The sequence below is a fragment of the Triturus cristatus genome, chromosome 3_2, assembly GCF_964204655.1.
Source record: "Triturus cristatus chromosome 3_2, aTriCri1.1, whole genome shotgun sequence".
NCBI lineage: Eukaryota > Metazoa > Chordata > Amphibia > Caudata > Salamandridae > Triturus > Triturus cristatus.
The window spans coordinates 447,912,682-447,938,365 of NC_140584.1; the positions used below are offsets into that span (position 1 = coordinate 447,912,682).

The 25,684-nt window shown below is 43.6% G+C and overlaps 1 protein-coding gene across 1 annotated transcript in view; it reads right to left on the reverse strand.

The window, feature by feature from the left end:
* HPS5 (HPS5 biogenesis of lysosomal organelles complex 2 subunit 2) overlaps positions 1 to 25,684 on the reverse strand; it is a 484,255-nt gene that overhangs the window by 120,455 nt on the left and 338,116 nt on the right. Inside the window, exons 13-14 of the mRNA XM_085648054.1 lie at positions 16,418 to 16,541; positions 7,071 to 7,220 (exon numbers count right to left, since the gene is read on the reverse strand). Of these exons, the coding sequence (XP_085504180.1) occupies positions 7,071 to 7,220; positions 16,418 to 16,541 (274 nt within the window). The remainder of the gene's footprint in view (positions 1 to 7,070; positions 7,221 to 16,417; positions 16,542 to 25,684) is intronic.

The following is a 25,684-nucleotide window of genomic DNA, read 5'->3' on the forward strand; positions in this document are numbered from 1 at the left end:
GGGCTTTTAGATGGATCACTGTAATTGAGAAAAGTGCAAGGAAACAGCTGTGTGATATTGTGTCACACGTGTATAAGATTTATTGTTGTTTATAGCTATCATTTCTGGTTTTTATTGTATGAACACTGCCAAGGGCATTTAAGGTGAGGTAATAGATCACGTTAATAATTGTGAAAGACGAGTATCAATGGAGATAGTTTTAGTTAGAATATGAAAGGCCTGAATAATAGCAGGAAAAGGGATGCTGTCCTCTCTAGTCTACAACAATATAATCTTTCTATCATACTTTTCCAAGAAACTCATTTGATAACCGGGGAAATAAAGGAATAAACTGAACTATCCATGGGCCAAGGGAGGTTATAATATGAACAGTCTGAATAATAGAGGGAAAATGGACGCTGTCCTCTCTACTCTACAACAATATAATCCCCCTATCATTCTTTTGCAAGAAACCCACTTGATAAAAGGGAAAGAAGGGAATAAACTGAACTATCCATGGGCCAAAGTAGGCTTTTCTCCTCAGCTTGAACCTTGCACAGGGGGATTGCTGGCATTCTAACTAAAAGATTAGATGCCAGTAGTTTATCCCCGGTGGCCAATGAGGAAGGGTACTGGGTCATTGTACCATTACCCCTGTATAAAAATAGGTACAATATTTCTTCATATTATGGCCCTGTTCATGAGGTTATTAAACCCCTCCAATCTTTACAGTGATGATTATGCAATATGCCCGGGATTCCAATTGTGGGTGGAGATTTTCATTTTCTACCATGTGATTTTTGTAACAGGTTAGGCGTTTATGATGTTTGGTAGACACATGATCCTACTGATAGAATGTATTTTTGCTTCTCTAAACAACCTAGGACTACTACTCGAATACTGTACTCTCCCCAGCCACTCTCCCTAAGATTTCCCAGCAGTATTGTGTAGGGGCTTTTTCAGATCAATCTGTGGTTATAATGAATTTTTGTTGGAGTTCCCCGAAAAAAAGAAAGGAGATGGTGTATGGATAGAGTTTTGTTAATCCAAGATGATTACTTTCAGACACTGTCAACAAAAATAGAATTTGTTTATTTTAAATAATGAAAATTCTACTGACATAGCAGTTGTATGGGAAGCCTTCGAGGCTGCTATCCGAACCATGTGATCTCTTTTTTTGCATATCGGAATAAAAGGAGAGGGTGGAACAGGTAATCTTACTACTGGCAGCTGATACAGCACATTACTAAACTTTAGTAGGGCAATAGGGACAGTCAATTTGTGTATGGCAGGACAAAAAAGAGGCTTTAAAGGGTTTTTTAAAGGGAGTTTTTAATTAGTTGTACTTTTTAAATCCAGTCTATGAGTAAGGGGAAAAAATGGGCCGTTTTTTGGCTTAGTCGGAAGAAAGAAAATATCGAATCGTAATTGCATTGCTGGGACTAGGGATCCTGTCACGTGGTTGATGGTTAATCGGAGATAGGAGACATTTTTGTGTAGTAATATTCCTCTCTCTACTGACCAATTTGTTAAGGAAGTGCAATTACCGGCGTTAAGGCTAGAGGCAGAGAACTGTCTGGCCATCCGATTGAGAGGCGTGGAGTCAGAGAAGTGAAAAAGCTTCTACCTGGGTTTGAAACACTGTGGGGGGATGGCTTTTGGGCAGAATTTTATAAACACTTTTGCTCCTTGTTAGTAGCCCATTTGACAATTCTATTTAACTATATCTTAGCTGCAGGATGTATTCCTCCCTCTTTCAGAAAAAGTGGTGTTAATTTTCTAAAGAAAGGAAAGACAGCTTAGCTCAGTCTTTATATTGTCCTAAAGCACTTCCTAATACAAATTAAAAAACTTTTGTTCTAAAGTTTTAGTTAATCATATGGTTATTAATAGTCTAATCGACAAAGGTCACAATGGTTCTATTCAAGGATGCTGCCTGAAGGTTAATACGCTTTATTTAGGAGAATTGATTGATCTGACTGTGGCGGATAAAATATCGATAGCTATTGTTTTGCTGGATGAGAGAAAGATTTTGACCTTGTGAGCTGGGATTTTCTTCTTAAGATCTTGGAGAAATTTAAGTACCCACTAAAGTTCACAAGGCCAATTTTCAGCTCTATGAGAACACATTGGCCCAAGTTATTATAAATAACACATGTGCAGGTACAGTATATTGGATATCCAATTCGAGGTACTCGAAGGTTGTCCTTTCTCCTCGATTTTATATGCTTTTTTTTTTTTTTAAACATAGCTCAATTTATCCATTCCCAAAAGAGAATTTTTACCACCATAGCAGATGGGGCTAAACTAAAACTATATGCTAACGACATAGCTCTCTCTTTACTTCCAGAAAGAATTAATATCGAGACCGCAATACAGGCTATTCAGAGGAATATTCAGCAGGGGGCATATAAAATTAACAAATCTAAAACAGAGACTGTTTTGTTTAATAGTATAACAGTGGTTTTCTCAAGCAAACTTAGTGATAGTTATGATCCGAATCCAAAGAGATATTTAGGTGTGTATTATTCATATTAAACCTTGGATCTTTATTATTTAAACTATATCCATCTTTTAAGCTAAATTTATTTCTGTTTTGAAGTTTGGAAATCTCCCCTTTCTATTAAAGCTAGCACTTCGCTTATTAAAAAGTCGATTTTGCCTCTCGTGCTATTTTTACAACGGCCAAAATATGCAGGCGGCCTAGCTCTTCCTACATTCAATCAGTACTATTGGACGATTTTGTTGTGTTATACAGGATGAAAATGATGCATTTATCAGTCTGCCCGAGGCCATTACAGAAACCAAAGTACCGAAAAAGCTGAGATTATAAGATCCTACAGCATCAACTATTTACAAAGTGCAAAAATCCTGCAGTCCATACTGAAACATGACTGACCAGTTCCAAACTGTTATCACTTTGTTTCTCCTGGGATGTTATTGATCGTTGGCGGGCTATCCAGATTAGTAAGGTAGAGGATTTTATTGCAGGTACTAGAATTAAGTCCTATGAAGAAATCTCCCTACCTGTCCTTTGTTATGGTGCATTTTACTGTTTTTGGTATAACACATTTGTCTCGGTTTTTAAATCTTTATCTATGGCTGACATTAATGCATCAGAAACCCTAGTTAGGTAGCTGTTATCGTCAGGCAAATCTGGAGAATCCCTTAGCTCACTGTATAAGGAATTTGACCTCAACCATAGTCAAGTCATTGAGGGGGTCTGTGCTAAATAGAGGTGGAGAGGTGTGGTGCAGCGGCCAGGGCAGCTGACTTCGGATCACAGGGGTCAAGGTTCGATATCCGGCGGCAGATCAGCACCATGTGACTCTGGGCAATAGCTCACTTAATTTCCACGACGGCCCCCAGCGCCTTGAGACCCGTAAGGGTTAGTAGTTCGCGCTTTACAAATACCGGATTTAAGTGCTGCACTAGTGTTATTATGGACAGGGAAAGATGGCATAAGTACTTCAGTTTGGTGCTCTCTCAGTTGAGGGGCTAAGTTTCAAAGGATGTTGTTTTACAATGACTGGATGCTGTATTATACACTCTGTGGACTCAATAAAATGTTCCAGGCAATTAGAGGATAATACCCAGGTGTAAAAAACAAGGGGACTAGGAACATATTTTTCGGTCATGTGTGGTTTTTGAAGATTACTGGACTCAGATCTTTGCTCAGATTTCAGTTCATGTAGGTAAACAGGTTGAACCATCACCTCTTTTGACACTCTGTCTCTTTTTGGTGGTTGCCTGTTCAAATATTACTAAACACTGGAAGTCTCCCGTTGGTCCTACGGTAAAGATAGTCAGTAAAAGGGAGCTTTGGTGCCATATTCAGATCAATAAAATCACACACTACAGGAAGATTGGGGACATTTTTGCTTCAGAGTCAGAAAGTGGGTACACTCTCACACAAGGCCACCTGAGAGATTATGATTTGGAAGTCCACTCGGCACAGGTGTAGGGTAACATTCTGACATGTCAAGTTTGGGCAAACATTAATTAACTTAAGTATATTATGCACAAGGTACTTAATTAGGTTGCTGCTGTTTCTGGGATACATACATTAAGCCCTTTAGATGAGATTTGCACTTTAGCAGAGTTCCATAGGGAAACTGCTGGTTACTGGGAATGGTAGCATTCCAGTTTGTTAACCGCTTCGGTGCTCATGACGAGCCCAGCTCGTCATGAGGCACAGTGGAGCTGTGCTCATGATGAGCTGGGCTCGTCATAACGGTCGCGGCCCGCCCAAGCGCGGTTGATTTCCCGCCTGTGCGGGAGAATCAATCAGTGGGCGGGGTCATGCCGCCGCCCCCCCTCCTCCCGCGTCGCGGGAGAATTACCCGCGAGCGGAAGGGGTTAAGCGCTGACAAGCACTATTGGCACTTTATCATACCTGGCCGCAGGTTTTTCGATTCGGTTGCAGTGGGTATAGGGTTGTTCAATTATGCACTTTAGTTGGCACTTGCAGTTTAGGAGAACTTTCTTATGGGGTATTGGAAGATGAATTGGTTGAAGTGATGTTTATATTGATTTGTGTGACAGTTTGATGATTTTATGTATTACTTTGCAATGTATAACAGGGACCCACTCCAATGGCAACTGTATTACTTTTCATAATGTAAGTACAGTCTCAGAAGTATTGCTTATGTCTTGTACTGGCTCACTTTTCTTTTTCTAAGCCTCACTCTGATCACCCTTTTTCTATCATAGCTTCAGCTCTCTCTCTCTGGCTCGTTGTATCCCCATGAGTACTGATGATGATCCTGCCATTTTCATTGGGATCGAAATGCCCTTAACGTTTTTGTTGATCATGATTTATCACTTGAGTTTGTCACCTTTAAAGAGAGCACCAAGAAAGTTTATTTTGCACCAATATTCACTGCACCGCTATGTGTCTTGAAATTGTTTTTCATAAACTCCTTTAAATACATTTTATTCCCCATTTGGTTCTTTGCATATAAAGTATTGTTACTAGAGAGCATTGTGTTTTTTGTTACATTCGAAAAGACCAAAGAACACAGGAATTATGGGATTAGCTTGCTGTTTTGCCAGAGGGTCACAAAAACAATAGACGTGTAGTTAACTATATGAGAAGGGGAATAAGGTCTGGTTTTCATAGTGGCCTGTTGGAATCACAAGAGAGAGACAGCAGAAAGAGAAAGCACAGCAGTCAGAAGAGTCGTTGTTTGTAGTCATACAATGCCTTCTAGTGCACTCATTTCTCCTTAGCACAGAGAAGGGTGAGATATCCCTTGGTGGGTCATGACAAACAAATGTGGGTTTTTTTGTAGTGATGTTCCTCTTTTCGATACGTCTCTGTAGGTCTCTTATGAGATTGCCCAGGAGACCTGTCTACTTTGGAGATCTTATAAGAGTATTTCTTTGCAGCTGGAGCCTCTCCTTCAAAGTAGCTAGAGAAGACAGAACAGACAGCCCAAGAGTTGGAATTGTAGTGAGCTCAGAATCAGGACGAGTTAACTCTGAAGAAGCAACAGGTGGAGAGGCACTACAAACCTATTTACAAAAAGAAGTATTCGGCTGTCATGTTCTATGGAAACCTTAAGAAGTTTAGGAAATGGCGATATGGCACAGTTTCTCTTCTAAGTCTCTTTGCTTAATGACGATATGCAGCTTGAACTCTATACTTGGATAAGAAAAGGGGAAACGTTAAATGATAGTGAGAACTTCAATGTTGAGAAAGACCATGACATCGCTGAAAGACTCGGGGTCAACTCAAGAGTATTTAGACTCCCTAGTCATTAAGGCATGAGAATGACGCAACTTCAGGCACCACCAGTCAAACAGATAAAAAGATTATTCTAAATCAGACTCTAGGAGTGTTCAATCTTGTCCTTTTGCAAGACAGAGGATGAAGACACTGGCCATTTTGACAACCTTTCTCAGGGTTTGTAAATTTCTGCAGTTTTGGATCAGAAGTGCACTCCCTCTCTTTATCACTCAATGTCCTTTATGGCGTGCTTTGAACACACTCCTTAAGAGTGTAAGAGCCAGCAGGACAGACCATGCAAATATCACAGAAATTTCTTGCCTATATAAGAGAGGAATTTGTTACAAAGATCGGGTATGGTGACAGAGAAGAACCGAGAAGAGAAAACACCTCAATAGAACATTATAAAAAACACCAGAAATAGGTTGCAAACACGAGTAAATGTCCTCAGATGTTAAGCGGACAAACTGAGATTTCATTAGAAAAAAAAGTAATAATAACATTCAAGGAAGACATGTTTGGGATCCTGACTCATTGAGAAGGAAAAATAAACTGTCTGACTGCGTTCCTCCGGAGAATTCTGGAACAAGTCAGCTTATGTTGCCATTAAGGGAGGAGAATCAGTTTAAGTGTACAATACTATTTTCGGCTTTCATTTTGAAACACTGTGTTTTGGTATTATTATAAGCACTACTTTTGCATGTTTAATTTGGCTTTCTAGATGTTACACAATAGTCAAAAAAGTAACTTTTTTTCTGTTTAAATCGATTCCAATTAGAAAATGCAAGTTAAAAAATGTGTTTCAGGATCATGCAAACATGCAGAAATATTCTATGTTTATGAAAATCAGACCAATGCATTGAGGTGAACTTGCTCTGTTGATCAGGCTAGTTTATTGTTGTGCAGAGTAAGACTCAGACTGACAGAGAAGGGGGGGAGGGGTTCATCATGAGCAGGTGCTACCCTCACTTGAAAAGCTAATAACAGGGGGTTGATATCTTTGACAATAGCCTGTGTTTCAGTATCGGTTGAAAAACTTTGGTCCAAATATTATCATAAAATATGTATCAGTTTGTGATGGTTTGACCTAAAGGCAAGGGTGGTATGGTCTATGATGCCTTCATCATGGGAATCCTAAACATTTAGTATACTTTATAGAATTTTTTACGTGGGAGGGCAGAATTTTACATTCAATTTCAATAGTACAGCTTCTAACTTCATCAACAGATCACAGTTTGAATAATTTATGAAAGGATGCGAGAAGAAAAATTACAGCTCATTGTATGAGACCAGAGGTCCCTTGTCTAAATTCATTTTATAATTTAACTAAACAGCTTCCCAAAACATTAACAGCACTCACTCATAGTCCATTTCTTCTGTGTCTTCTAAAACAGAGACTGCTGCTTCCATTTTCTGCTCTTCATCTTTCAAATCTAACCTGGGGCGGATCTCAGGGTTTACATGAAATGTTCCAATCTTTTCTGTAGTCTTTCGTACAAAACTTGAAACACTGCAAGGCAAATGTTCAAACATTCACGTAATATGACAGAAAAAGAATATCACTGCAAGGCTCATGAGTTACGGAAGCATTCAAAAGATAAAAATGCTGTATTCAGTGTTTGGCCACAATACAATCAGCGACATATTTGATGGTTCGGAAAGGCATTTTTGTCAGGGAAATAATTTTCCTGCTGTCTAGTGACACAGAAAGCCATCTGATAACATGAGATATGTAACTACACATATGCAGGCTGGTCCAGAACCATAGCAGCATTGCCTAGGCACCCAAACCCTGATATGGAAGGTCCTAGGTTTGAACCCAAAGTTCCAGATCTAAGACCACACAAAACTACCAATACGCCTCAAAACTGACCTCCCAGTTACTCCACTATAGTGATCCAACACATTAATATGCCAAGGCAACTCAAATCTTTCCTGTGCGATCTCTGCTGTTGCGTATGGGACTCCAGGCTCATCTATCCTTTGCCCTTAAAAATGACCTGCAGTTCTCCCTCTATGTGACTCACAAACAGATTTGCCAATAAAGCTGAATGACTTGCAGCACCCAAAGTCTATTGCAGTAATAGAAGAAACACAGCCCTGGAAGTGCACTATAATCCTAACCTTCAGGAAGCATTGCTACTGAGTATTCCAACTCCGAGCCAAGTCCAATGCATCCCATTTCAATACTCCCAACCCTGTTCAGCTCTGTCAATGTCTCAGCCTTATAAGCAGTACTCCAATCTGCTATCATACATAAGGTTCTGTCATGTCAGTGCTTGCATGCTGCACACATACTGAAATTTGTCTGAATGAATGATTAGGAGCTGTTGGAAATCCTGTACGTGGGCTAGAAAGACTATCGAGCACAGAGAAGACTGTGGAAGGAGGGAGGTGTTCTATTGTTGTGAGGCAAATGGAGATCCTCAACTACTTTGATCATGCCTTGGGAAGTAAATTGTGCATTGTGGTGATAATTAGACTTTGGGAGACTGGAGTTTCTCAATCTTATTTTCACCTCTCTCACTCAATGACAATGAAGGCCTGTTAAACATATCCTTCTGCAATATTTTCTCATTAGTTATACACACTACATTAAGGTATATTCATTAGAGCTAAAACACATACCAAGTTGTTCTCCTTTAACTTAGACCTTCAAAAATACCCAAAATCATGGGTGCTTAACCTGTGGCCTGGGGACCTCTGGGGGTCCGCAATGCCTATTCAGGGGGTCTGAATACCGCTTGGAAAATTAAATGATATTAGAAGATTAATAAATTGAACATAAATGAAGAGGCAAAATGTAAAGCTGAAGATTTCAACATTTTCGGGAAATGTGAAGAAATGTTAAACTGGAGACTAAAAATTAAGTTGCTATTCTCAGATTTATTTGTGGGAGTAGTGAAAGTGTATCAAACAGAATAGAGAATGTACAAAGGGTGGCCTCAGATGAATTTAGAAAAGCTCACACCTTTCTGTATATATATTTGTTTAATATAAGTTTGGAAATTACAAACAAAAAATACTTAATATTATGTGTATTTGTCTGATGCGTGATTGTTTCCGTGTTTTTGAGTATTGTTTTATGGTGCAAATTATCAAAATTGCTTAGGCCTGGGTCCCTGGATTCCAATAATGACTCAGTGGGAGGTTTTTGTATTCCAGTAATGATTCAGTGGGGGTCCACAGATTGCACTAAGGCTTAAGCGAGGGTCCGCAGAAGTTAAAAGCTTAAGAACCACTGCCCCAGATAACCAATAAAACAGGGACAGCAACCTCAGCCACAATTGTGAGATCAATCCGAAGGCAAGTCGTAACCAAATGCCAAAAAACGCTGATTTGTAATTTCTCATTGATTATGCGATGTTCCTTTACAGAGAATTTCAATATCCTTTCATTAAATATGGCCATGCTCAGGACTGCACTCCCATCCTATCTATGCAATCAAAAGCTTTGCAGTCTGTTACCGTGCTCACCCAAACGTTTTAAAGGGTTTCTTTTAGAGACGGGGAAATTAATCATTAGCAGATCGAGAGGGAGTATCACCTAGAGATTTCAGTAATTACACTTCAACCCAAAAACCCATAAGCCTGGAGCAACACTATTCGAAGAGTAGTGATCCTTCCTGACCTGGTCTGCTCCAGTATTCATCAAAAATATAAGGGGGGTACGGTGGACATCCTTAGGTAAGTACCTCCAATAATTTAAATGCGGGGATTCCACTCATAGTGCAGGAGTTGCTGGGCTCCAGATTTTAGGTCTCTCGCTTTGTGCTACTTCATGTAGGCTCTGATCCACCCAGGAGGTGACTTCTGGAGTCATGTACAGACGCCACCCAAGCTTGCTGACGTCAGTTTCTTTATGGACATCTGCACCCTCGGAAGTGGACCTCAAAAGGCAATTTTTGGTGCCAGTGTGCAGTAGATCTCTAAATTGTGAACTTTAGAAACGGATAAGAGTCCATTCCACAGAACGGAGAAGTGGGAGGGCGATGTCGGAATCGGTAGTTAAATAGAGTAAACAGCATGAGCTTTTCCGAAGGTAAATAAATTGTCCTTCTGACGCAAGCTTCGAACCACAGATTCCTCATCTTTGGAATAAGCAGGACCTCCTCCGATGATGGGTCTGTGTAATGACTCAGATCAAAAAGTCCTGCCAAAATGCGCCCATTGGACCTGGCTCTCAAGGCAATAGTGCATCCTGAATGGGTGCATTGATGCCCACATCGGCGATTGACAAATATCCAGGAATGGCACCAAGGGAATCAACACAGTAGTAGCAGCCTTGGCCGTGGTCAACCCTTCTGGAGACTACTTCTTATAGCAGACCCTAATGCAGAGGACTATACAACTGGCCAAAGTTCTTTTCTGCTCTGCCTTTCTTTCTTTTTTTTACCCCAAAGAATGCCGAAAAAAGCTGATTATCCACCCGTCTCTGGTACAATCGCTGTAAAAACTGAGCACCTTTTTGGGGTTCAAGTGATGGAGTTTCTCTGCCTCTTTTGAGAAGTGAGCAGGAAAGAACATTGGAAGAGTGATGGACTGTGAGACAGGAAAGGGAGTCACATTGTTTGGTAAAAAGGATGCTTTAGTCTTCAGCACCAATTTGACCTGAAGAAAGCGATTAGGGCAGTTGGTGTGATAGAGCTTGAAGCTCACTTACACGATGAGCTGAGGTTATCAAGATGAGGAAGACCATCTTCAAGGTTATGACACGTAGAGGGCAGCTAAGCAATAGCTGATAAGGGTTACACATAAGGAACACATTAAGGTTCCACTGTTGCATCATAAAGGTCTTTAGGCAGACATGAGGATCAATCCTTTGAGAAATTGCATCACAACAGTTGCGTTGAACAAGGTCCATTGGTCTACTAAATGCAAAAAGCCTGAAAGGGCCAACAGATAATCTCCAACTGTGCCCACTGCAAGTTCTTCGGGGGCCAAACACAAAATGAAAAGCAAAACATCCAATATCTAGGCCTGCAATATAGAGTCCTATGGCGGGGCCACACTAGGCCACAATTTTGACCCAGTTTCCACAGACTTTGCAGAAGGATACCTGAATGCAATTATGAAATCCGCAACTTAAAAAGAAAGGGGGGGAAGAGAGAGAGAGAGAGGGAGAGAGAGAGAGAGAGAGAGAGAGAGAGAGAGAGAGAGGGAGGAGGGAGGGAGGGAGGAGGGAGGGAGGGAGGGAGGGAGGGAGGGAGAGGAGAGAGAGAGAGAGAGAGAGAGAGAGAGAGAGAGAGAGAGAGGGGGAGAGAGAGGAGAGAGAGGGAGAGAGAGGGAGAGAGAGGGAGAGAGAGGGAGAGAGAGGGAGAGAGAGAGAGAGAGAGAGAGAGAGAAGAGAAGAAGAGAGAAAGAGAGGGAAAGAGAGGGAAGAGAGAGGGAGGGGGAAGAGAGAGGGAAGAGAGACAGAGGGGGAAGAGAGAGAGACAGAGGGGAAGAGAGAGAGAGAGAGAGAGAGAGAGAGAGTGAGGGGGGAGAGAGACAGAGAGAGAGGGGGGAGAGAGAGAGAGAGAGGGGGGAAGAGAGAGAGAGAGAGAGGGGGAGGAGAGAGAGAGAGAGAGAGAGGGAGAGAGAAGGAGAGAGAGAGAGAGAGGGGGAAGAGAGAGAGAGAGAAGGGGAAAGAGAGAGAGAGGGGAAGAGAGAGAGAGGGAGAGAGAGAGAGAGAGAGAGAGAGAGGGGAGAGAGAGAGAGAGAGAGAGAGAGAGAGAGAAGAGAGAGAGAGAGAGAGAGAGAGAGAGAGAGAGAGAGAGAGAGAGAGAGAGAGAGAGAGAGAGAGAGAGAGAGAAAATATTCCAGCTCGCAGCCATTGTGTATGCTCGACAGTGGCAGAAAGATTGAGCCAGGTTTTCCCCAATTGTTGGAAGATATCCTGCACTACCTCCAGGTGTGACTGCCATTTGTGATCCCCTAGGCATCAATGGCTGCGTTCATCCACTCTGGCATTTGAAGATCCTGCAAAGTGGTGCACGATGAGGGAAATGCCCTGCTGAATCAGTCAGTTCCAGAGGCGCAACAAATCCTGGCACAGGGTCCACCATCTCACTCTGCTCTATTTGTTGAAATACCACATGAGGGTGTGGTAAGGACCTGAACCAACATCCCCTTGATAGGGGGCAGGAAGACAGAAAGGTGGAGGCAGACCTCCACCACAGGCTAGAGTGCTCTGATTTGCCCCTTTTCCAGATGACCTCCCCAACAGCAGTAAGTGTCTGTCCCCACCTTTGGCTCTGTGTGTAACAGGGAGAAGGGCCTGCTACTAATCCAATTGCGGTCACCACAGCAGATCATGTGCAGTCTTCTGTGAACTCTGGATGGTTACCCTGGTATTTGCCCAGAGAGACTTCAGATCCCACTGCAGAGCCCGCTTGTGCCATTTGGCAAGGTCGATGAGCAAGCCTCAGAGTTACCCTCACAGAGACTTACCGAGACTTACCGGTGAACCCCAGTGATGTAAGGAGCCTTGCAATCATCTGGAAGTGGTCCACGACTGACTGTTGGTATCCACCATCAACAATCAGTCATCAACTTGTGAGTACGAAAGGGAGTATAGAAAACTGAAAATGTTCATGGCCTACCTTGAACCGCAGGTATGCCTGTGGGCCAACAGGATGGGAATATGACAATAGAAGTCCTGCAGGTACAACACTAACATCCAGGCTCTAGGGCAGAGAGAATCTGGGCCAGCAAGAGAATTTTGAATCGAACATGTAAAATTGGCTGACGACCTCCACTCTTTTTCATGACTAGTTTATAACGAGAGGAACACCCAGTTCAGATCTCCGAAGCCAGGACTATCTCTATGGCTCCTCTTTGAAGGCCTTCGTGGATCTATGTGGCCCAGAGCCACACTAGAGAGTGACAGTAGGGTGTCAAAGATGTGAAGTATAGCATTGCCTCCTTAAACACCACAATCTGTCGTGGTATTGCGATGGCCCAGGAAATGTATTTGATCAGGATCAGCTGCAGAATTGGCTCCTCAGAAGGGGACTTGGAGCGAGACCGAGGGGTACTACTTCTCAGAGGATGGGCTGGGGCCTGCTTGGACTTTTTATCCTTCTTTTTGGATTTTAACCTACGCAAAGATTTAGACAGTGATGATGGCCTGTTGTCATAACGGCCCCAAGAGCAGGAAGGAGTCTGTGCTTCGACTTCGAGCTGGCCTTACACCACTTCCTGCAGTGTTCAGCGACAAACAGCTTGTCTTTGGATTTCCAGATTGCCTTCGGGTACATAAGGGCATACTCCCTGCATGGAGACTTTGTAGTCTAGGATGATCCCTAGGTTTCTTGCGTGGTCTGTTGGTGTCGGTCCTAGCTGTGATGGCCCATGGGGGGTCTTGTTTCCGAAGATTAGCACTTTCATCTTATAGGAGTTGAGCTTAAGGTAGATTGTTCTCATCCAGTCAGATACCATGGTCATGCAGTTTAAGAAGTTGGTTCTGGGGGTAGTTGTCTAGTCCATTAAGGAAAGGATGAGTTGGGTGTTGTCAGCAAATGAGATGATGGAGATGCCTTCGGTTTGGATGAGGTCTGCTAGTGGGGTCATGTAGATGTTGAACAGGGTGGGGCTGAGTGGAGATCCCTGGGGGAGTTCGCAGATTTCAATGTGAATGGTGGCATTCTAACTCTTTGGGTTTTTCCTGTGAGGAAGGAGCAGATCCATTGGAGAGCGGGTCCTTGGATGACTATGTCTTGAAGTCTTTTGATCAGAGTGCTGTGAGAGACAGTGGTGAAGGCTTGCAGACAGTTCGAGTAGGATGGAGCTGTTGTTTCTCAGTGGCCCAGGATGGTGCTGATGTTGTCGGTGGCTGCTCCGAGTAATGTTTTGGGGTTGTGATTCTTTCTGAAACCTGATTTAGTGTTGTCCAGGAGGGGGTGAAACTTGTGGTGGGTTCAGAGCTGCTTGTTGATGGCTTCTTCATCACTATAGCTGGGTACGTAAGTAGGGATATTGGACAGTAATTGAACAGTTGATTCAGGTCAGCTGTTTTATGAGGAGGGCGTAGACTTCTGCAAATTTCCAGTTGCGAGGGAATGTGGTGGAAACGATGGAGGTGTTGATGAAGTGGGAGAGGTTGTAGATGTGGTATGGCCATGGTTCGGCGGAGCCCATGAGTGGATAGACCTTTTGATTGTCGCAGTGTCGTCTTTGGTAAGGAAAGCCCATTTGGTCAGGTGGTTGTATCGAGAGGTAGTGGGGTAGACCGGCATTGACTGTCAGTGTTGGAAGTTGCTGCAGAGGTTACTGATTTTGCTGTGGAAGACATTTAATAGTCCAAAGCAGAGTTCTCCGGAGAGGGAGATGTTGACTGTTGCAGAAGGAATGGTAAAGTCCTTTGTGATCGAGAAGGTCTCCTTGTTGCTGTTGGAGCTTCCTGTATTACATTGAGCTAGTGCACGTTTCTTGGCGCCTTGTAGTTGCTGGTGGTGGCATCTGAGAGCAGCTTTGTAGGTGTATCTGTTGGAGGTTTGGTGTCTGGTTCATTCCCTTTCCAGCCATTTACAGTGTAGTTTTGTTCTGATTCATGGTCACGAGTTGTAGCTAGGGCTATCACCACACCCAGTAGATTACCCATTTAAGTGGGAAAAAACAAACCGCATACCCTCAAAGTCTAAATTCTAATGTATCGCCTAGAAACTCACAGTAATTAACTCTGAAAATTGAGCAATTACAGAGGTAAATGGGTTTCTCTTCTAGTTCCTGGTCTCATTTTTGGTAACTAGGCCAGAGTGACAAGGCAGGCCTTGAAGCAAACACACAAAGTGCTGTGTAATAGCACAACTAAACAGCACAGTGAAGAAATAAATAACTTAAAAGGTCCAAACGAAGTGCAGTTGAAAAAGATTCCTTACACAAGGACTAGCAAAGTCAATAAATGTGGCCTTGGCAAGCGTGTGCAATCGTTATGTTTTCATTTTTATTCCAAGAATATACCACAAAAACAGAAAATACCACAGCCTAAATGTAGTGGAAATATGCTTACAATGCAAATGTGAAATAAAACAATAACATCTGCTTCTTAAAACAACTATAAAAACCTTTTGAGTTTTAATGCACATCATAGGAAAATGTTATACTCACTGGCATAAAGGCAAGTTCTGTTGGATGTGAATTAATGTAAACTACAAACAATGCTTAAACACAAAAGGATGACTAAAACAATGAAAAAGGATAATGAAATACAGATACAGAGATTAAAAAGAATGCACTGGCAAAGGCAAGTACTGGCGCACCATTCCTGGCTCTCTATTGAATGCACTGTTGAGCATGCCAGAATCTAAACGTGGCTTGCTCCATATTCTGTGCCCTATCTATATATTGCACATATTTTTTCAATGGCATTACACCTATTCTATCAGCCCTTTGCAAGTATTTTTCACAGGAGTGACAGTTCCAACAAATTGGAATCAAGCCATTGCAGTCTAGTTACTGAAAAAGTCTACTGCTAACCAAAGGTTTTCAGTAACCTAAAGCCACTTTCTGTTTACTTTTTTCCAGCTAAACCCATAGAAAGAGAGCTTGTATTCAAAATAGCCTAATTCTTATATTGATTCTTTTCTGATCATCGTCTTTTGCATGAGACTGATGTGACACACTGAGCAGTAGTTGATGATCCCCAACTTTTTTTCAGGAAACAAAGCACACCAAAGTGTTGCATTTGACATATTCTCCCATCAGGGCATTTTGCTTACTTCTTGTCAACGTGTATGCAGGGCTTGGCACATAAGTGGATAATGTAATTTCTTACAGTTACGTCTTTGAAGATCCATCACCTTGTGTTTTTAATCAAACCATGAGCTACTTCTTTGTAGTGTGTCTCAGGAGTTGTGTTTGGGTCCAATAATTTTCAGTCTTTATGTCACCTTCCTGGACTCTATAACCTGATCTTTTAGATCAACTCTAAAGCCCTAAGTGTGGGAAATTCAGATTGTGGTTTCTTTAAACAGGGTCTTGGACTCACACCCACATTGCTCCACGTATTGCTTGATAGTGTTTGCCGCTTGGACGAAAATAAATTGCTGCAAATCTTGGCAGCAACAAAATTAAGGCCCTCATTTCAGGAAAGCAGTCCTGAAGGTACCCAAAGGTGATGTGGCTATGACTGAATTAGGCCTAAGCTTTGTTTGTTCAATAAGCACTCCTCGAGGCACTAAAGAGTCATGCAAGGGACGGTTGCCTAGATGCATTTGGTAATCTGAAACATTCAATTGGTCAGAATAATTATTTTGATTTCTGTGGTAAAGTATGAACTGAGCTCATTGACAAAGGTTAATGTACAGCCATCACCCAAAATTCACTCTGAACGGAGGCACACACTATACCAACATATAGAATTAATACTATATAGTGGTCTATGAAAATCAACAGCCTTTCTGGATATCATTGCCAACGTCTGAGTCTTCTTCTATAACTGCTCAGGAAGGTCTAGAAATTGTTATTCAACATTTATTTACCTTTTTTCTAAAAATGTATTACCTCTGTCTTTCACTTGAACAGCATGACCATCCCTCTACTCTTTAGTCAACATTTCCTTTCATCCTTATTCAGCTTTTGCTTCAGGCTGGTAGACATACTTAGTTCCCTTTCAGTGATTAGAAACAGTGACGCGTGGCATTGGGTACTATATAACTAAACAAATGGCCACCTTGGTATACAAAGAAACAAAAATGGGTGATGTGAGTAGACTGTCATGAATTACCTGTCCTTGACGGCCTGGAGAGAGACACGAGGAGATGGAGTGCGAAATGACAATGGGATACTGAATGGAAGCAAAGTCTCACTCCGATCTGGGTCCACCATCACAGAAGCCTGGGAGACATTGTCTGACAAATGGGATTCAAATGAAATCATGAAAACAACGGTTTTGCTGTAACAAACACAGTGTCTGCTGAATGGTATCAAAATAATAACTATGACACAATGAGTAGGAAACAATGACACTTGGATAGATGTAACTGAAACTAAGAGTTTAAAAAAACGTGTTCAAGCAGCAGTTCAAAGGAACAAAAATGTGTACTTGGTAGTTTCTCCTGTCGCCATCCATATATTTTCCCAGATTAGCAGTATGAGCAATCTATCCAAATGAACTGTATCATCTGTTGACTGCGTTGCATAAAAATAATGAAATACCATGAGACACAGTCAGAAGTTGTTCATTTAGAAGTAAGTTCCTTTGTGTTGTAATAACCGAAATATTAATAATAAATGCATAGATGCTGTTTTGAACAAGGTTTCCTGAATAAAACGCATTGCTTGCTCAGAACTTAATATAGTTATCTCCTTGGGTATTATTTACAAATATGTAACTCAGAAATATGCTCATGTTCGAACATGTTCAGATGTTTCCTCTGCATTCAGGGGTTATTGGGCTCTGGTTGTATCAATCAAAGCAGTTGACCACAGACGACCTGGGAGTAACCTTACATTGGGCCCAACAATGAACACTAAGTACAAACCTTTAGGACTTGATCTCAAGGTAGTGCAAGCCTGCAGTTCAAGGCTTACTCAGGTAGGTGGGTGGGAGGGGGGGGGGATTGGGGGGGGGGTGAGCTTAGATATTCTGATTTTAAAAATTAAAGGGGGTGGGAGAGGTTAGAGACTTATATCACTACAAACCACTAATGGGATTTAATAATGCAATGTTCAGTCAGTGTTGGTCTTTCGAAAATTAGAAGTACTTTACTGTAAAGCACAATTTAATACTACAGATAAATTGTTCTGTTCAGTAGCAACTAATTACAATGGGCCACTATTATCCTTTAAACAGCTGATTTTGAGAGTGGCCTAGATCATTGCCGCCAGGCAACCTTGCAAGATGCTTTTGTATCACAGTCGAAGAGAGTTCCCCACATTATGCATTACAGGGTCTAAAAAGTCATTTTGGGAAGGTGGCATCGTTGCAATGGTGCCCAATTTTAATTTCTGATGAAGGGTTTGGTCTCGGCTTGCCCCCGAATTCTGGCTCCCTCATGGGACAACGTACCTTTCAGTGGTGTTTGACTGAATCTAGCACAGACTGTACATTTTAGCATCCTTTGTGGATGTGCGCTGCTCTGCTTTTAGAGTGTGTGCTGCACAGCCAAAAACTCTCAGGGAGCAGTGAGCTTGACCAGCCACGGTCCATGCAGGTAGCAGCGGTAGGGCCAGGGCTGACGGACGATGACGAGGGAAAATTAATATTCTTTTTTTAATTTTCCCTCTGCATCGTCCCTCGAAATCCCCCTCCCTTCACCCGGCCCCACCAATGTTACCTGCACGGACCCCAGCTGAGCTTGACCCTGTCCAAACAGTGTGCAGATGGGTTTTGAGATGCTGCAAAATTACCTGGTCAGAAGAAGTAGTGCCAGCACCAGTCGTGGAGGCTCTGGGGAGAGCACAGTGTGTAGAGTTTCAGTGGATCAGTTAGCCGGGGAGTCGTGCTCGGGCCAAGACACAAACCCAGCATCTCAACAGCTATGTGCCACCTCCAAATGAGAATGTAACTCCTGGTGTTGGTTTCTGTCACAGAGGCCTGTCTTCGGTGTAGACAGTGGAAGGTGGGCCGGCCTCTTGCAGTACCTCCATGCTTGGAGTCACTGGGGCAATTTCTTGCAGAGCTGGGTGTCTGTGTGACACTTGAGTGATGCTAGTTAATTTGCAGAGACTTCCGAGTTGTCCTCTGCCCATAGGGATATGCAGTCACATCACACCATAATGGCATCACATGAACTCCTGGAATTCACCCTCGCAAATTGGTCTTGGGCCTACACTGGAATTCTTCAACTAATCCTGCCTCAGCTCCTATACAATCACAGAGCAGCATCTCTCTCACGCAAGGACACCCTCAATGTCCCTGCAGAACAGTCAGTCCACTCTCCCCATCAAAATTCAGTTCAGGCAGAATCTTCAGGCAGTTCAAAGCAGTATTACCCGGAATACTAATCAGAACCCTGGCAAAGGGAGTTTGCTAGGACACCCCAACCCTACAGTTTAGAGATTCTTGATTCCACCTGGTGTGGAAATCCTGGCTTCAAAAAATAAATATCAGCATACCACTCGAAGTTGCTCTCTCATCTTTATAGGAAAGCTGCAGATAACACATGTATTCCAACTGTTACTTCTGAGTCCTGTTCCAGACAGATCTTCCCTTTTGCTCATTCCACTCAGACTGATTGGGTCAATGTATTTGTCACAAAATGTGAGCAGGAAGGTGTTTGGGAGCTCTCGTCAGGAACACCAAAAACAAAACCACAAAGACGAGGTAGGCTGCCCCATTTAACTACCTATTAAACTGTGGAAGGTAGGCCTTCTATAGACAAATGGTCATGAAAGGGCAGAGAGGAAGTCCCTAGGTTCAAAGAGGTTGTCTGTTCTCCCTCCTTAACACTCCTCAACCTGGCCCACTACAGAATATCCCTAGAATTTTCCAGGGGGAAGTCATGCAGTCTACATTTGCTGTCTGTGTTCTCCCTCTAACACCCTATCTTATGGACCACTATAATATATCAAATACAAAACCTGAACTCAGTCTGGTCACAGCCACATGTGTTAAAGCACTCCACATGCATCCTCTACACAAAAGCAGCACACACATATGACATCCATGTCCCACATGGATGCGTAACTGACACGGTTGCAAGGAACTGGAAGACCACATTTCAGAACTCAGGACAGGATTGTAGGCCACTCTCCCTCACAGGCAACAGCCAGAAAAGTTCATGCTTCTAGAATCATGTAACTTCCACCACTGTCAGTTTACGAGAGCCTGGAGAGAATCACACTGCTGCAAAGGAGGGTGCACATGGTGAGCCCCTTTGACCACAAAACCCCAGCTCTTCTCAATCCGTGTCACAAGACTGCCTCCAACGCACACGTACACTTGTTGTGTGTGCTGTGTTAACTGTCAGAAAGTTACAACTTCTTATAGGCAGAGATGCATGCTCTCCAAGACCACTGTGAGGGCTTTCCTCAGTCCTAACAGCCACCTAAGTGGAAAATCCTCACACACTATGCAGTAAGCAATGACAAATAAGTGTGTGGTCATGCATGCTGACCGGCCCCTTGACATGGGTACCCAGAGAAAACTGGTCACGACCATGTCCAGACTCTACCCCCAAAATAGTGGACCAGAAAAGGCCCTAAGCCTTACAAAATAAGAAGGTGGCAGGTACTCAATATTAACTCAAATGATAAGGAGATGAGGATCAGGAAATGCGTTGAACTTTTATTATTATTATTATTATTATTGTTGTGATTAAATGGGTATTTGGTGACTGTGAAACCGAGTCTGAAGAGTCTCCGGGAGACAGTAACAGAATGCAAATGAACCAATGTCCAGCTCTACAGCAAGGCTGTTGTAAAAACATGTTTAATTTTCCTTCCAAACTGAAGAAAAGTACTTACAGGAAAGCTGGTCAGAGCGATAGCATTCAAACATATGGCTATCAGAATACGAAAGGTCTTTACACCCCTTTTTAGTTCTCGGCTAGGCAGCGCATGCACTGTCTCGTCGAGAGATGCTGTATACAGTATTGTGGGGAAAAGCTCTGCCCACTTCCCATCTATGTTTTTGATTTTGATTCGTTTTCAGGTTATTAGTCCCTCCTCCTGACGGCCATGTTGTCATTTATATCCTTCCCTGGCTATTGGACCCTTTACTCCAAAACTATTTTTGCCCCTGTGTCTCCCCCCCGCCCTCTCCCACAGTCTGACTTTTCACCCCCTTCCCTCAGCCCCCCCCACTCCCGTTTGTGCCTTACTTGACCCCCACCCACCCATTTCCAATGCAATAGGTTTCGAGTAAAAACGCGTCCTATTGCATTAAGAAATGCTTGTTTGGCATGTGATTGGTGGTTTAATTTGCACTCTTTGTCTCGCATGTGCGCGATACCTTACATCGTACGCATGCGTGACAAAATAGTGGCAGGCAGAGACAGCACAAAAGGCGAAGCGGTTTCCTGCAGCCTTCTCAGAGCCGAGTGAACAATGGTAAGGCGAATTACAAGCAGGCACGCCTCATACCTCCTTCATTCTTAAGGTTAGTCCCGTCTCCTTCCAGTCCTGAAATGACCTCTATGTGGTAGGATTTTAGCTAGTATGGCACCATAAGGGCGATTGATGCCTGCTTCCATCACAAGTACTGGTGTCACTGTCTTCTACCTACGCAATTGTCTGCCTTGATTTAACGGCAGAGGGCGAACAAAGCTAAGACATCGCCCACATACCAGTGCCACCACACGTTCCTCCCAGGCGCGCATCTGTGAGAGCCTTCTGTGGTGGCATGGGACAGTACAGCTTGTTCTGTTGCTCAGGATGCTGGCACTGACTCAGTACAAAGAGGGTGGGGGCAGGCGGAGCGATACAAGAGAGCAGCTTGCCTCCTGGCACTTGCATTCTACCAGAACGACATGTAGGCGGGGCACGAGCGAGGATGTGGGGATTACTTCCCTTCTCTAAATAGATTAGTTCCGAAGAACCGTTTACGTAATAAATCGGCAAACGTCATTGATATCCTGTAGGATTCACATGTCATTCATACTGGTAGGCATATTTAAAGAGTGTTTGTCTGGAAAAGCATAAACCCAGGATTCGGAACATAACACAGTGGTTAGCATTGACTTTAACAATAAAAATGTATTTCCACCCAAATATACCCCTTTAGCAGCATCAGGATAATGGAAGACTGGGAAATACATACGTTACTAACTTGTACCATTGAGTGTGTAAGCAGCTCTTTGACAGTTTATAGGTCACTGTGCTAGATTATGATGGTCTCTTATGAGCTGCAGAGAAACACAAGAATCTCTGTGACAAATGCAGTAACCAACTGACCTATGCACATAAAATACTGTTTGTTAAAATGCATGATATGCGTTCTTTGCAACAGGCATATTAACCCTCTGTGCTACATTAGATAAGTGAAACCTGCCACTGGACAAAACTTTCATCTCTCTCCAGCAGGTACATTAATCACTGGTGTTATCTTGACACTTTTATTGTTGCTCGAAAACTGCTAATTCTACAAGGAACTTGGCAGTGCTTTTAAAACTGCTGCCTGGGGACCCCCTGGGCATGTGTCAAGGACCCCTGGGGGTCCACGGACCCCAGTTTGGGAAACACTTAACTATGGTATTAAAAGTCGCCCTACGACCATCAGTCCCCTTATTAAGTACCTATAGGCTATAGGTATCACGAACGACTAGTATACACAGTCCACTAACCTCTTTGCTTAAGCGACCGTCGGGATCGCTCTACTAGAGAGTGTATTTGTTAAAAAAAAAATATACTGACTTCGCTGTGTAATCTTACCCGAGCCTAACCTTTGTGATCACTCGAGCAGGCTTTTTTTTTTATATAGCGCTAACTCGATACCTGCAAGCCACATACGTTACAGAAGGACACATACATTTTAAGTAGGAGCACGGAGACTAATTTATTCAGGACGCCTGAGTGGGTGGAGTCAAGGCTGCTCTTGTTACCTCTATGACTCCGGTTGCGTTCAGGCAGTTTCCGCAGTAGCCGCGGCCCGGAATATGGATAATTACAGGTAAGTAAACAATTAAATAAATAAAACTAAATAAAACGAATTTCGTAGCGCGCGCTGCATCACGCGCGCTACGAAATTCGTTTTATTTATTTAATTGTTTACTTACCTGTAATTATCCATATTCCGGTTTTTAGAACCCCCCACCCTGCCCCTCCCCCGCCCCGCCTTACCGCCCCACGGAACTCCCTCCACGGGCCGCGGCTGCAACTTACCCGGCATAGCGGTTGTTGTAGTCCGAAGAGTGCACCGACAGCCAGGTGTTAAATGCAAAGAGTGCAAACAGAGCAAGGGCCGGTGCCGCCCCGCTGGGCACATTCTTGATCAAGCCCATAATGTGAACCCTCAGGTACAGCAACGAGTAAACTTCTGCCCGGGAGCCTGAGCCGAAAGAGAGTTTCATGCCACAAGGGAAATTTTTGTGTGCAGATTGCTTACTGGCGGGACGCGGTGTTTCAGCCCAGTGACAGAAGTTCCCAGAATGCCTCTGCTGCTCCCCCTGGTGGACAGACTTTGGGTACTGTTCCTAGATGCACAAGGGCAGCCACATGAAATTGGATACAACCCGAATTGCAGTGAAACGCGGAGTTAACAGATCCGTCATCTGCCAAACTCATAGTGACAGAATATTTCATTGCATACACGCTTCATTCGTTCGCCCTAAAAGTTCTGAATTATATTTCAGTCCCATCCTGTCTTAAAGCTCTAATCGATCACTTCACATTTGACAGCTTCCTGTCTTGTTCAAAAGTCATGCTGTAAGGAGTCTGGTTCAAGGAGCAAATATCAACAAGCATTGGCCGTGCGGCCGTAAAAGTAACGGCCCCGCGGCCGTGAAAACAAAAGTGATCGCGATCAAAACGAAAGACGTGCGGCTGGCGGCTGCAAGCTTGCGTGAACGCAAACGCTAGGCCAGCCAGTAGCACTTTGAAAACTCACCTACTAAAGTCTCTCCGAGCAACGCATGCACGCTGACTCAGCGAGACCTAAAAATTAATGCATTTTAAGCCGCTGTCATTAGTTTCTACACAGACTTGGCTAGCTAGCTTTCTGTGTATTGTTCAAACATCACTCAGACTGAAAGGAGATCTGAGCTGTTTGCGAGATGCTTAAATGAGGCACACTAGGGTGACCAACTGGCATTGGTGCAAATTCAGGACGGTGAGTGTAAAAATTCAGGACAAAGGGTCAAAATTCAGGACACAAATTCAGGACAGGAGATCAAAATTCAGGACAAAACTTCAGGACAATAGGTAAGTTTTACAGACACATCAGAGGAGGTTGCGCAATAGTATATAAGTAAGCCCAGACATATCCATACATATTCAACCATTTGCAAACCTATCCATCATGTATCCTTCCATCTATCATTTCACTCATCCATCCTTTCACTCATCCATCCATCCACCCTTTCACCCTATCAATCTGTACACTTATCCATCCACTCTTCTACCCATCCATTCATTCACTCATCCATCCAGCCTTTTAACCTTTCACCCATCCACCCTTTCAGTCATCCATCGATCCTCCCTTTCTCTCTTCATCGACCCTTTCACTTAGCCATCCTTCTTTCCTTCCATCCATCCACCCACCCATCTACTCATCCACTCATGAATCCATCCATTGACCCTATTACTCATCCATCCTTTCTCTCATCCATTTATCCTTTCACTCCTTCACTCATCTATTCATCCTTTTGTCCACCTACACTCCCCTTCACTCACTCATCCATCCTTACATCCACCCTTTCACTCATCCGTCCATCCATTCACCCTTGCACTTATCAATTCATCAATCATTCATCATTTCACTCATCCATCCACCCACTCACTCATCATCCACCTTTTCACTCATCCATCCTCTCACTCATCCATACACCCTTTTACCCATCCAGCTTGCTTCGACCCATACATCCAGCTATTTACCTTTTCTCTCATCCATCCTTCCACTCACTCATCAATCCATCCATCCTCTCTCATTATCCATCTATTCAATCTTTCATTCATCCATTCACCCTTTCACTAATTCATCCAGCCATCCAGCCACCCCTTCACTTACTCTCTCGTTCACCTTCTCATATTAATTTTGAGCTGAGCCTTTTTGAGAAGAGGGCCATCAGGAACTTCACCCACGCTGCAGGAGCCATTCCAGGACTGGGACAGAAGCCACCCAGGGCGAAGACAGGATCCACTGGAGGGGGGTGGGTGGGGTGGGGGGGGGGGACAGACGCCACCACATGGGGGGACAGGAGCCATCACTGGGGGGGCAGGAGCCATCACAGGAGGGGGAACAGGATCCACCAGGGTGGGCACAGGGGTGGGCATGCAGTATTCTAGTATCATCTGGTCTCTTCCAGGGTGGGGTAGGGCTCCTCACCCCCTCCTGGACAAGACAACGAGAAGACAGGCTCTCTTTCCAAAATGTTAGTTTTGCCACCCCCCACTGTGATGTACAGTACTTAAAGGAGATACTCCAAGAGAACTGATTTAACTGATTGTCCTCCATACTTTGTTAATCAGTGTGGGTGCGATTGTGCAATTTCTTTATTTTATTACATTATAGACTTCATGTTTGAAGAACCGAGGTTTGCTTACAATTTAGTAACAGTAATTAAGCTCTGTGGAGAGAACCATGTGCTGCCTCGGGGTAATCAGGGCCGGTTCTAGGATGTTTGGGACCCTGGGCAGAAAGGGAATGTGTGAGGCTGCTCTAAATTGCAGAGACATGACGCATTCAGGGCTGTTTGCATCTGAATAGATGCCCCTGCAGCCCCTTCCTCTCAGTCACCTTCAAGCACCTCTTAGCAGCTCATCATGGGCGGAAGGTGTGAGGGTTGCCATCCCGCTGTGCCTCTCCAATGCTGCTGGGATCTGAGCAGCATTGGAGAGAAACAATACATTAATGTTATTTATTAAAATAAATCCTGTGAGAAAATTTGCCTCTTATTCACTTCCTTGGAAGCTTTTTCAACTTAATCACTACCTTTCTAACTGAACTTTTCCAGAATGTGTTGTGTGACCTGCTACTTTTGCCGAAGCTGACTCAAAGGGGGTTGGATCTCCAAGAGTCAAGGATGCTCTCAAGTTCAAGGGGCCGACGTTCTGCTTCTCACTCCTAAATGTCAAAACAATTAGACTTCTCGTCCCTCCCTCGTTGCTCCCCTCTCCCTTCAGTTTAATCATCCCTCCAATGATGCCATCTTCTCCCTCCAGGCCTCTCCTCCCTCCTCTTCTGCTCTCCTCTCTCTCCAGGCCTCTCGTCCCTCCCTCGTTGCTCCTCTCTCCCTCCAGGCCTCTCGTCCCTCCCTCGTTGCTCTTCTCTCCCTCCAGGCCGCTCATCCCTCCCTCGTTGCTCCTCTCTTTCTCCAGTCCTCTCGTCCCTCCCCCGTTGCTCCTCTCTCCCTCCAGGCCTCTCGTCCCTCCCTCGTTGCTCCACTCTTTCTCC